The 14,116-nt window shown below is 36.1% G+C and overlaps 1 protein-coding gene across 1 annotated transcript in view; it reads left to right on the top strand.

Moving 5' to 3' along the window:
- LOC133580814 (Golgi reassembly-stacking protein 2-like) overlaps positions 1-11,487 on the top strand; it is a 30,013-nt gene extending 18,526 nt beyond the window's left edge. The window contains exons 8-10 of the mRNA XM_061935043.1: positions 1,206-1,307; positions 10,736-10,861; positions 10,933-11,487. Coding sequence (XP_061791027.1) covers positions 1,206-1,307; positions 10,736-10,861; positions 10,933-11,126 — 422 coding nt within the window. The 3' untranslated portion in view covers positions 11,127-11,487. The remainder of the gene's footprint in view (positions 1-1,205; positions 1,308-10,735; positions 10,862-10,932) is intronic.
- The last annotated feature ends 2,629 nt before the right edge of the window (positions 11,488-14,116 follow it).

Raw genomic sequence — 14,116 nt, 5'->3', positions numbered from 1 at the left:
TTAAAAAAAATAAAGTTATTTGTTAATAAAAACTACAACTAAGATGCAGGTTGCAATCAAACCGCTGGTGTGTAATAATCAAAATACTCACAGAATAACAGTTTTTAAGGCACAACCAAAAAGACGACACACCATAAACTAAACACTGCTGCCATCTAATGTCTTGGTCTTGCAACTGTAATTGCAACTTAGTGTCATACCGTACTTGTAAATGAGACTCAGAAATGTAATGAAACAAGCTATAACAACTGGACAGCAGTCATCATAATCAGCTCGTTCTTAAAGGGGAACTGCACTTTTTGGGGGAATTTTGCGTATCGTTCACAATCATTATGTAACGTAACGTGCAACCGAAGGCACCGAAACATGGCACCGCTGGATCTTACATGAATCAGTGCCCGGTAGTACCGGCTGGTTTCGGTCGGTGCCAAAAAAAAGTACCAGATCCAGTGCCCATCCCTTTTTGACAAAGCATGATCGTAGTGTAAGACAGTTTTATTTTGTAAATGTAGTTAAGCCGGGTGTATAACCTAGCGCTTTTATTTTGAAGCCGATTGGTTTGAGATAGTGTCTTGATATGTTTTAATGTCGGATCGACTGTTTGCAATAAAAAAAGTCGACTTCCTGCCGACCGTCTTTCATTTTTGTTGAGCTTTTATGTCATCTTACTTACTAAATCAGTCACAGTAACAATCTAAATGTTGTGTTATCACTGCACCTTAATCGTAAACTGAACATGGAAGTGAAGTACCACCCACCTTAGAATGAGCGCAAAGCAGGCGTTTGCTGCAGCGAAAAAGAGTCCTTTCTTGTAGGGAGAACAACTTGCCATGGCTTTGAACCTGATATTTTCATAAGGTAGACTTTCTTATGTCCATTTCTGCTGGCTTGTGGCTCATGAATAGCAAGTGAACTGCAGCCAAGTTCCCCCTGCTATGGCACGGGCCGAGGTTTTGCTTTAATCGCCCGTTTAAAACATTTGGCGCCGTTATTGAAATGTATAGCTAACGTGTTATCGTGTTAACTTTGACAGCCCTAATTAAAACCATCACAGATGTCATCACAAGCGTTAATGACGATTTACAACCAGTTCATGTCTATTTGGACCAAACTAACACATGTGTTTGATTCCATCTTTCAATTTTGTGATTATACAGTGTCATTTACTGCGACTAATCCATGTTGTGTCATTTCTACCTCACCAGGTTTGCCCACAGTCCCTCTGCTTCCCTCCTCCTCCAGTCCTTCTCTAAGCCCCCTCGCTCCCCTCAACCCCGCCGGCTTCAACCCCGCCACCACGCTACCAGGTGGGCCATCTTACTTTTGCTTTGTCCCGCACATAATGACTGATTTGAATATGACCAGTAGAATATCACATATTTAGTAAACATCATTCTGCATAGGCTGAGCTTTGGCTGGGCAATAAGACTGTCGCAAAATATCCTCGATAGTTGTTTATGATACCATTTCAACTTGGTTGTCTTGCAACACGCAGACTTTGTAGGAAAACTGTATCACAATTCAAGTGTTTCATATCGGTCGATATTTTTATGACTTAAAAAATATATGGACCAGGTGAAAAATATATTAAATGGAAACATTTTTATTTAAAATGTAATCTCCCTCTGATTATAATGTTTTCAGCTATCGAGGCAGAATGAAAAGGAAATGTCATAAGCATCGACAACACTCTTTCTAAAATCACATTGAACACTTAACAATAACCTCTTAAAATGAAGGTGCAAAATAACAAAATATGTAAGAAATGATTAATGAAGTGTAACAAAATACCAAAATATGCAAGAAATGATTAATAAAGTGTAACAACAAAATATGTAATAAATGATTAATAGTGTAACAAAATATGTAAGAAATGATTAATGAAGTGTAACAAAATATGTAAGAAATAATTAATGAAGTGTAACAAAATATGTAAGAAATTATTAAGTGTAACAAAATGTGTAAGAAATGATTAATAAGGTATAACAAAGTATGTAAGAAATTAATAAAATGTAACAAAATAACAAAATGTGTAAGAAATTATTAATGAAGTGTAAAAAAATATGTAAGAAATTATTTATAAAGTATAACAAAATATATAAGAAATTATTAATAGTGTAACAAAATATGTAAGAAATGATTAATAAAGTGTAACAAAATAACAAAATATGTAAGAAATGATTAATAAAGTGTAACAAAATAACAAAATGTGTAAGAAATGATTAATGAAGTGTAACAAAATATATAAGAAATAAAGTATAACAAAATATGTAAGAAATTATTAATGAAGTGTAACAATATAACATGTAAGAAATTATTAATAAAGTTTAACAAAATAACAAAAGTGTGAAAATGTTAACATAGAGAAAAAATAACTATTTTTTTGCAGGTTTACTGGCAGGAAGTCAAAAATGTATAATATTTAATTTGATCTGTTATTTTTATGTCCGTATGGAAAGGAATTTATGTTATGCAGTAATTATTATTTAATTATTGGACCAAATGATTACTTTAAAGTAACACATTTGTTATATTCTGTTATTTTATTTTAATTATACAGTCCTGCACTTTAGTTTCTACCTGTTTTACGTACATCCGAATAAGGAACAGACGAGGGTTGGGAAAAAAAGTGTGCCATATAACCCGGTATGCCTAATGTAAGAAATAAGTTAAGTTGTGCTTACCCACCTCAATGCTTCTGTAGCATTGGACAGGGTGATGTAGGTCTTCAGTTAACGATGTCAAGGAAAAGTGTCACTCTGAGTGATCATAGTCAATTTTAGTGAGCATGTTGATTTTGAATTTTCCTTATACCGTATTTTTCGGAGTATAAGTCGCTCCGGAGTATAAGTCGCACCTGCTGAAAATGCATAATAAAGAAGAAAAAAAACATATATACGTCGCACTGGAGTATAAGTCGCATTTTGGGGGGAAATTTATTTGATAAAAGCCAACACCAAGAATAGACATTAGAAAGGCAATTTAAAATAAATAAAGAATAGTGAACAACAGGCTGAATAAGTGTACGTTATATGAGGCATAAATAACCAACTGAGAATGTGCCTGGTATGTTAACGTAACATATTATGGCAAGAGCCATTCAAATAACTATAACATATAGAACATGCTATACGTTTACCAAACAATCTGGCACTCCCGATCGCTAAATCCCATGAAATCTTCCTCCCTGCTAGCGTCCATTCTTTCTGCTGCTCGATCGCCGTTTTCTGGTGCATATTTCACTACGTCCAGCTTGTAATCTGCATTATATGATTTCCTTTTCGGTGCCATTTTAGTTCAGCCCTTCACAGTTTTTATAAGTTACCGCCAATGTTGCTGTGATCTATTTTAATAGCTCCGGCAGTAGCGTATAGCATATAGCAGTTAGCAATCCAAAACCCACAATGCACTTCTGCCATGACCTGCCCCCGCCGAATTCTTATTGGTTGGCGTGTGAGTGACGATTGCTGACGTGTGTGTGACGATTGCGGACATTTTCTTCGTCGCTCACGCGAATGAGATAAATATTATTTGATATTTTACGGTAATATGTTAATAATTTTTCACATAAGTCGCTCCGGAGTATACGTCGCACCCACGGCCAAACTATGAAAAAAAACCTCGACTTATAGTCCGAAAAATACGGTAATAAAGTGTAACAAAATATGTAAGAAATGATTAATAAAGTGTAACAAAATATGTAAGAAATTATTAATAAAGCGTAACAGAATATGTAAGAAATTATTAATAAAGTGTAACAAAATATGTAATGATTAATCAAGTGTAACAAAATATGTAATAAATGATTAATAAAGTGTAACAAAATATGTAATAAATGATTAATAAAGTGTAACAAAATATGTAATGATTAATAAAGTGTAACAAAATATGTAAGAAATGATTAAGTGTAACAAAATATGTAAGAAATGATTAATTAAGTGTAACAAAATGTGTAAGAAATGATTAATAAAGTGTAACAAAATGTGTAAGAAATGATTAATAATGTGTAACAAAATATGTAAGAAATTATTAATAGTTTAATAAAATATGTAAGAAATTATTAATAAAGTGTAATAAAATATGTAAGAAATGATTAATGAAGTGTAACAAAATAACAAAATATGTAAGAAATTATTAATGAAGTGTAACAAAATATGTAAGAAATTATTAATAAAGTGTAACAAAATAACAAAAGTGTGAAAATGTTAACATAGAGAAAAAATAACTATTTTTTTGCAGGTTTACTGGCAGGAAGTCAAAAATGTATAATATTTAATTTGATCTGTTATTTTTATGTCCGTATGGAAAGGAATTTATGTTATGCAGTAATTATTATTTAATTATTAACGTTTAATAAAATATGTAAGAAATGATTAATAAAGTTTAATAAAATATGTAAGAAATTATTAATGAAGTGTAACAAAATATTTAAGACATGATTAATAATGTGTAACAAAATATGTAAGAAATTATTAAGTACAACAAAATATGTAAGAAATTATTAATAAAGTGTAACAAAATATGTAAGAAATGATTAAAGTGTAACAAAATAACAAAATATGTAAGAAATGATTAATGAAGTGTAGCAAAATAACAAAAGTGTGAAAATGTTAACATAGAGAAAAAATAACTTTTTTTGCAGGTTTACTGGCAGGAAGTCAAAAATGTAATGTTTAATTTGGTCTGTTATTTTTATGTAAGTATGGAAAGGAATTGATGTTATGCAGTAATTATTATTTAATTATTGGACCAAATTATTATTTTAAAGTAACACATTTGTTAAATTCTGTTATTTTATTTTAATTATACAGTCCTGCACTTTAGTTTCTACCTGTTTTACGTACATCCAAATACGGAACAGACGAGAGTTGAAAAGAAAAGAGAGCTAGTTTGTTTAAAAAAATTAAAAAATAATCCAGAAAATTGACTTTTCCTGATTTATCCACAATTTCTTAATTTTTACTTTATTTCTCACTCTATGCAAAGAATCAACCACGAGACAGCAAGATGGCGCAACCAAACTTAGTAGTTGATACTGTTACATGCCCGTAACTCTGGTGTTTGTTCCCTTTTAAAAGGGTTAAATAGTTGGTTTTGTCTAAATATGCACTCGCGTTATTTACCTGTATCGTGTTCAACCCCTGACAGAAACATTTTAACTCATGTCACTTATTAGCAATGTAACATTCAAGCACGACAAAAAATAGTGATTTAATATTTATTGAAAAATGTAGTTCCTTATTACATAAACATAAGATCAAGAAATTAGCAGCTTTGCATTTGAGTCATTAAAAAAAACTGACTTCCCTTTTTTTTTTTTTTTTGCCTATCGTTCACAATCATTATGAAAGACACGACGACGGATGTTTTTATTTTTCATTTCAATGCATTCTAAATATGAAATAAAGGTAAATAAAAGTCTGCTTATATCGGAGCCAATGGGAGCTCCACTGTTCCGCCTATAAAATCCGATAAATAACCATTCAAAAAGCGCCAACAATACTCAATTTATATTTTGTGTCTTGAATATCAACCAAGTATTCGTGATATTGTTATTATAAACGCTAAGGCATGCAAACTATTTATAGCGGCGCCGTGATCACTACCAGCTGCTTCCTCGCTTCCCTGCTCCCTGTAAATTTATTGTAGATCATAAATCATGCCGCTCACCTGGAAAGTAGATGGCTGAGAATGTAATCCGACAGGTTAGGACACTTTGACAGCCGTTTCAGACCTGGAACACGCTTCTTTATGAGGATTATGAGACATTTTTCATCAAAATTGGAATATATGAACATCCCAGCAGTCAACTTCCTAATGACAGCAGACATTGTACAGTAAGTGATTGTTTTATTATGTTTGTTGGCTCTCATGAAGTCTGCAGCGAGTAATAATCAGTGATGAAGAGGGAAAAAAATTAAGTTTATAAAGTAATTCGCCGCGTATGCTTAAAATGATCAAAATATATAGAAATGTAATGTTATTATAGACTTAGACTTCCTTTTTATTGGCATTCAAATTTGAATTTTACAGTACAGATAAGAACAAATTTCGTTGCATTAGCTCATGGTAGTGCAGGATAAAAGAGCAATAAGGTGCAGATATAAATAAATAAATAGGTTACTGTACAGATAAATATATTGCACTTTTTCATATGCATCCACGTTTATGGATGTATGTTATATTGTCTTTTTTATTCCAGCGAGTTAATCCATTTTGGGGGGAGTTGAGGGGATAATAATAAAAATGTGCTTGTTACTACATTACATATTTACTTACATCATGAATAAAAAAAAAAACCTTAATGGAGGTGTTTGGATAGTTTTAAGGGCTCTATATGCAGAATTGAACGTCTCCTTTGTAAGCGGACTATTGACCACGTTTATTTTATATTTAGAATGCATTTTAAATCCATCCGTCCTGTTTCATGATTGTGAACGGTAGGCAAAATTCCCAAAAAAAAGTGCAGTTCCTCCTTAAATGTTGCAACAAAAAAAAGACATTTTATTGAGTCAATTAAAAAAAATCCCCACAAGGGAAAACTACTTTATTGCAATTATACTAGCAGTGATGTCATGAGTCAATCCAACACATTGATTTCTTCTAAAATCCTGAGGTCAGTGCAGTGGCACCCACATAGCACAAGGGGGCGCTAAATCCCCACACAAATCAACTATAGGTTGTATTCCACCACATGACTTGTGAGCCAAACTAGACTTACCATATTTTCCGGGCTTTAAGGCGCACTTTTTTTTCCCTCTGAACTCAATAGTGTGCCATATAACCCAGTATGCCTAATGTAAGAAATACGTTTAGTTGTGCTTACCCACCTCAATGCTTTTGTAGCATTGGACAGGGCGATGTAGGTCTTCAGTTAACGATATCAAGGAAAAGTGTCACTCTGAGTGATCAGTCAATTTTAGTGAGCATGTTGATTTTGAACTTTCCTTATAATCGGTAATGAAGGGCATACTTACACAACAGCCATACATGTCACACTAAGGGTGGCCGTATGAACAACGCCAACACTGTCATAAACATGTGCCACATTGTGAAACCACACTAAACAACAATGACAAACACATTTCGGGAGAATACTTGCACCGCAACAGAACAAATACCCAGTATTCCCTGCAGTACCAACTCTTCCGGGACACTATTTTATTTGGTACATGGATTAATGATAAGTGTGCCCAGTAGATGACAGTCAAACATAAGAGATACATCTCAAATAAACACCAACATTTTAAATGTTCCGTTGAATATATAGAACATTTCACACGGCGCTGAAAAAAATCTATCAAAATGTTTTAGTAGTACATGTTTTAGTGCCATTTCTAATATAAAGTAGTGTAAAATTCTTACTTATATCTGTCAGTAAACTCGCCATGAAAGCGCTAAAACATACCAGTGTAGTGAGTATACATTATTCACCCAAGGAACTTTAGTTATTAGAGTTTTTCACGGGACACATTTCCGGTGTTGTTGTTTCCGGATGAGGAGATGCTGCTCCGTTATTGATTGAAGTAAAGCCTGAATGTCATTAAAACAGTTAGAGCCATCTTTTTGACACTTCTTCCACTCCCGTCCTTGCACGCTACACCGCTACAACAAAGATGACGGGGAGAAGACGCTGTCGAAGGTGAGCCACGTAAATAACAGGCATGTGATTTTTCCGTATTAAGTCGGAATTCCGTCTTTTTTAATCTCGGGGGGGAAAAAAAATTACTCCCGTTTTTCCGTTTTTTTTCCGACCCTAAATCAAGATTCGAGACGTAGTTGATTGGTCGATATGTTCCTTGTGACCAATCAGGACATCTGTTATGAATGATGACGTTAAGAACGTCATCATTCATAATGGTTATTACCGCCATTTTCCATATGTAAACGATGTCGGTTCTCGAGAGAAAGGACGCTTTACGAGTAAAAGAAATTGATAAACATGTCAAAAATAAGTTTCGATGGAAAGGGAAATCACTGATACTGTTGGGAAGAAGGAAGTTACGACTTTGTTCGGTGATTTTATTCGGAAAATCGATCGCCCCGGAAAGGTTTTGTGCACGTGGTGTCATGATAATATTGACTATGGATCACGAGGTTTCAAGGCTTTGGAAGTACATGCGAAATGCCAAAAACATATGAAACAACTTAAAGCAAGGTATGTTCTATTAATGATGTTTTCATGTCTTTAAACACTAAAATATTTTCTTCAAATGGTGCTGTCTTTGTTAATTTTAGCATGAAACCAGGAGCTTCGGGGGGCGTCGCCCCCCTTGTCCTCCCACCAGGGCACCGCCCTGGACCTGGCTGGGGGCCTTTGTCCCTCAGACCCCCGGAAATTTTTTCAGTCTTTTTCATTGTGGTCAAATCACATGCCTGAAATAAGACCGCCCACAAAACGGCGCATCCGGAAGCGACTGTCAGAAAGTGTCTTGAAGATGATGTGTAAAACATAATCAATGCAACATTTTGACCAAAGAACCACCATCACATGTTATGTGACCACAAGGAAGTCTTTTACATTCAGAAAAATAGTAATATGACCCCTTTAATGCACTCTATAATCCGATGCGCCTATATGAAAAAAAATGTTTTCCCATATATATATTATTATAATCCGGAAAATAAGGTAATTAATAAAATATTTGTAGAGTGATATCAAGGATTATACGTCGGTCGCATTGTCAGGGTTATCGAACTATTGAGCTCCAGACATCATTCTACACGACAAAACCGATGAAAATTTGAAAAAACACGGAAGTCTGCAACTTCTTTGTGTGAGACCGGATCAAGGACATTGGTATCAAGACTTCTGGATAAATATGTATCGTTTTTGCTCGTGGAAAGGTTGTTTTTCATGGTTTAACTTGGTTTGTTGTTTGAGTTTATTTGGAACGGCCATGCATACAACATGATGCATCACAATTTCCAGGTAGTATTAACTACCCCTTTTCCTTTACATTGCAGTTGCTAAAACTTTTGTTCACTTCTTGTTCTCAATTTATTCTCAATATACTCCATAAGTAAAAATAAAAATAAATAAATAATAATTAGTGAAGTAAGTTATATTTCATATGGTGAGATGAGTAAGATTATCTAGCAAATGAATGGATGGATGAGATCAATTCAGAATGTTTATCAAGGTTCTTCTTAAACACTTTAAGTTTGAAGAGTTTCTTGAAGTGGATCATATTAGTACATTGTTTGACTTCTTTGCTTAATCCATTCCATCATTTATTTCCACATACTGATATACTGAAGGTCTTAAGTGTTGTACGTGCGTAAAAATGTTTTAAATTACATTTTTCTCTAAGATTATATTTCTTCTCTTTTGTTGAGAAGAATTGTTGTACATTCTTGGGTTGTTGTTGTTGCTGCACGCGCCGTTTAGGAGTAGCATGTTTTTTATCAATTTACAAACATTTACAAAACAAGCAGCTACGCCACAGCTAAGCACACAATAGCACACAAGCTTCATGTAAATAGAACGTAAGCACATGTGACGATATAAACAAGTATCAAATATTATAGTTGTATATTATTTACAAGTACAAAGTCTCCGAGGCAGAAGCGTTTTTGAAAGTATCCAGTAACAAACGTGTCCACATCATTCAACTTATTGAGTCACAATCTTAATTCAATTAATTATTGTTGTACATTCTTGGGTTGTTGTTGTTGCACACGCCGTTTAGGAGTAGCGTGTTTTTTCCCCCCGTTTTTTATCAGTTTACAAACATTTACAAAACAAGCAGCTACGCAACAGCTAAGCACACAATAGCACACAAGCTTCATGTAAATAGAACATAAGCACATGTGATGATATAAACAAGTATCAAATATTATAGTTGTATATTATTTACATGTACAAAGTCTCCGAGGGAGAAGCGTATTTGAAAGTATCCAGTAACAAACGTGTCCACATCATTCAACTTATTGAGTCACAATCTTAATTCAATTAATTATTGTTGTACATTCTTGGGTTGTTGTTGTTGCACACGCCGTTTAGGAGTAGCGTGTTTTCCCCCCCGTTTTTTATCAATTTACAAACATTTACAAAACAAGCAGCTACGCCACAGCTAAGCACACAATAGCACACAAGCTTCATGTAAATAGAACGTAAGCACATGTGACGATATAAACAAGTATCAAATATTTTAGTTATGTTATTTACATGTACAAAGTCTCCGAGGCAGAAGCGTATTTGAAAGTATCCAGTTACAAACGTGGCCGCATCATTCAACTTATTGAGTCATGATCTTCCATCCATCCATTTTCTACCGCTTGTCCCTTTTGGGGTCGCGGGGGTCACTGTAATTCAATGAATTATTGTGTCGCCAAAACACAAATTCATACTTTTCTAACAGAGACAGGCTAACCTCCTCCAACCTCCGAGGACAAAGCTACGAACAACGGGAGACCGGGCTTTCTGCTCCGCCGCTCCCAGTCTGTGGAACGCTCTCCCTGACCACCTGAGGGCACCACAGACTGTTGATGCTTTTAAAAAAAGGCTTAAAAAGCCTTTTTTTTTTTAGATATATGCATACTAGTTCTAGCTATTAGGCTGTTCTAGTTTTTAGTTTGATTTTAATTTCAATTTTTATTCTTTTTAATACACTGTAGCACTTTGAGGTTGTTTACTCAATGTAAAGTGCTTTTTACAAATAAAATCTAAATTATTTTTATCATTATTACTACAAAAGTCTAAATCTTGTGATTTTGATGTTATTTCTTTCAGGGTTGATGCCCCTCCCAGGTGGTCTCCCTCCGCTACCAAACCTTCCCAATCTGAACCTGCCGCTCCCGGACCTCAGCGCCCTCTCACTAGCGGCGAGCAGCAGCTTAGCGGCGCCCGGGAGCTCGGGTACGTCCCGAGAGGATGTACTGTAGTGAGAAGTGTCGTGTGACCATGTGACCTTGTTGTGTGTCCATCAGTTCCTCCTCTGATCCACCTGCCAGGCCTCGCCCCCCTGCCGCCTCTGCCCGCCATGCTGACCCCCCTCCTGCCTCAGGGCGTGGCCCCCATCGTCCCCGCCGGCCCCCTGGCCTCGGTCACGGTGACCCCCGCCACAGAGTCCGTCGCCACGGAACTGCCGCCTCCCACGGAAACGCCGCTCACGTCTTCGTAACTCGGGAATGTATATCTCGCTAAACACACGCGCGGTTTCTTTTTCCTCTCTCGGTTCTATTTATTTGGCTACGGGGGCGGCAGGTTGTACCCGGTCGACAAATTATTCTTCTGCGCTGCTTTCAGTCGGCCATTGACTTTCCCCGCTGCCGTTAAATGTTCAAACGTAATTGACTGAATCGTTCACACAGTTGCATTTATATATTTTAACAAAGCCGGGTGACGAGTAGGCGATCTCTCGGTTCATTCAACTCCTTCCTTCCTTCCCGATGACTCTTATTTTGTAAATAATGTCACTGCAAGAGGCTCTGTGTGCCTTCACCAAATGTTAGGAATAAAGTACCAGTCAAAGTTCTTCTGAATGTCAGCTCAGGACGTCTCAATTCTTTCCAGGAGGAAGAAAACTCCCCGCCGCGATTGTAAAATAGTGTAATTTCTCTCTAAAATTGTTATAAGTACACCTCTGCACAACATTTTATCCCTATTACAGTATTTTTCGGACTATAAGTCGCAATTTTTTTCATAGTTTGGCCGGGGGTGCGATTTATACTCAGGTTTTATCAAATACATTTCCCCAAAAAATGCGACTTGTACTCCAGTGCGACTTATGTTTTTTTACCTTCTTTATTATGCATTTTCGGCCGGTGCGACTTATATTCCGAAAAATACGGAAACTAAGAAATGTAGATTAACTTTATAACATATTTTTTTTAGTCTGTAACAGAAAATATTTCAAGTGCAACAATTTTCCTGAAATTAAAAAAAACATTATATATATATATATATATATATATATATATATATATATATATATAAACTAAGAACATTTTCTGACCAACTTGAACCATTTGATTCTGGAAAATTGAATAAACTAAAAATAATAATACATTGAAATTGATCAGCAACATTAACTCGGGAGCAAAATATATAAAACACTTTTAACCTACAAAACAAAAATTAATTGATTGGCCCCCATTTGTCGCATTTACCTGACACATGAAACGTGACACAATTTGGGGCGGAGGAGTAGATTGTTGAATATCCTAAGGGGGAAGTGCACTTCTTAGGGAATCGTTCAGTCATTACGAAAGACATGACGTATATTTTTTAAAGCATGCTAACTCGTAGATAAGTCATTTGAAGGTCCTTTATGCCGCCTATAAAACCAATTTAAAAAAAACATCCAAAAAGCTCCATTTACATTTTTTTTATTGAAAATTAACCAAGTATTAGTCATATTGTTATTATAAGCGCTAACGCAGACAAACTATTTATAGCGGGGCCGTGGTCACGAGCTCACGTGCCAATGTTGACATAATCATCTGCTTTGTTTCCTTGCTCGTCAAACTTGATTGTAGATGATAAATCATGCCTCTTACCTGGATAGTAAAGGCTGAGGACGTATTACTACAAGTTGGTGCACTTTGACAGCCAATTTACACCTGGAAATGGCGAGAACACGAAAAAAATGCTTGGTTCCACCCCCCTTTTCTTCATCTAAATAGGAATATATGACCATCCCAGTAGTCGGCATCCTAATGACAGCAGACATTGTACAGTAAGTGATGTTTTATTATGTTTGTTGGCTCCTGTAAAGTCTGCAGTGAGTAATAATCAGGGATGTTGTTGAAAAAGTAACATTGTGATGCATTTTGAAATGATTGCTTAAAATGAGTGAAATATGTAAATATTATAAATGTGCCTATTACTACATTACATGTATACTGAGTGGACCGACACCAGCAGATGACATGGCACCCCAAACCATCACCCAACCATGCAAATTTTGCATTTCCTTTGGAAATCGAGGTCCCAGAGTCTGGAGGAAGACAGGAGAGGCACAGGATCCACGTTGCCTGAAGTCTAGTGTAAAGTTTCCACCATCAGTGATGGTTTGGGGTGCCATGTCATCTGCTGGTGTCGGTCCACTCTGTTTCCTGAGATCCAGGGTCAACGCAGCCGTCTACCAGCAAGTTTTAGAGCACTTCATGCTTCCTGCTGCTGACCTGCTCTATGGAGATGGAGATTTCAAGTTCCAACAGGACTTGGCGCCTGCACACAGCGCAAAATCTACCCGTGCCTGGTTTACGGACCATGGTATTTCTGTTCTAAATTGGCCCGCCAACTCCCCTGACCTTAGCCCCATAGAAAATCTGTGGGGTATTGTGAAAAGGAAGATGCAGAATGCCAGACCCAAAAACGCAGAAGAGTTGAAGGCCACTATCAGAGCAACCTGGGCTCTCATAACACCTGAGCAGTGCCAGAAACTCATCGACTCCATGCCACGCCGCATTAACGCAGTAATTGAGGCAAAAGGAGCTCCAACCAAGTATTGAGTATTGTACATGCTCATATTTTTCATTTTCATACTTTTCAGTTGGCCAACATTTCTAAAAATCCCTTTTTTGTATTAGCCTTAAGTAATATTCTAATTTTGTGACACGGAATTTTGGATTTTCATTTGTTGCCACTTCAAATCATCAAAATTAAATGAAATAAACATTTGAATGCATCAGTCTGTGTGCAATGAATAAATATAATGTACAAGTTACACCTTTTGAATGCAATTACTGAAATAAATCAAGTTTTTCAAAATATTCTAATTTACTGGCTTTTACCTGTATGTATGTATGTATATATATATATATATATATATATATATGTATGTATGTAGGGACGGCGTGGCGCAGTGGGAGAGTGGCCGTGCGCAACCCGAGGGTCCCTGCTTCAATCCCCACCTAGTACCAACCTCGTCATGTCCGTTGTGTCCTGAGCAAGACACTTCACCCTTGCTCCTGATGGGTGCTGGTTAGCGCCTTGCATGGCAGCTCCCGCCATCAGTGTGTGAATGGGTAAATGTGGAAGTAGTGTCAAAGCGCTTTGAGTACCTTGAAGGTAGAAAAGCGCTATACAAGTACAACCCATATATATATATACCGGTATATATATATGTAGCACCCCTACTGTAGGATAGCAGGTTAGTACAACAAT

This window comes from Nerophis lumbriciformis, linkage group LG03, assembly GCF_033978685.3.
Source record: "Nerophis lumbriciformis linkage group LG03, RoL_Nlum_v2.1, whole genome shotgun sequence".
NCBI classification, from domain to species: Eukaryota; Metazoa; Chordata; class Actinopteri; order Syngnathiformes; family Syngnathidae; genus Nerophis; species Nerophis lumbriciformis.
Note: the sequence above shows the minus strand (reverse complement) of the source record. Positions and strands in the feature narration are given on the sequence as shown.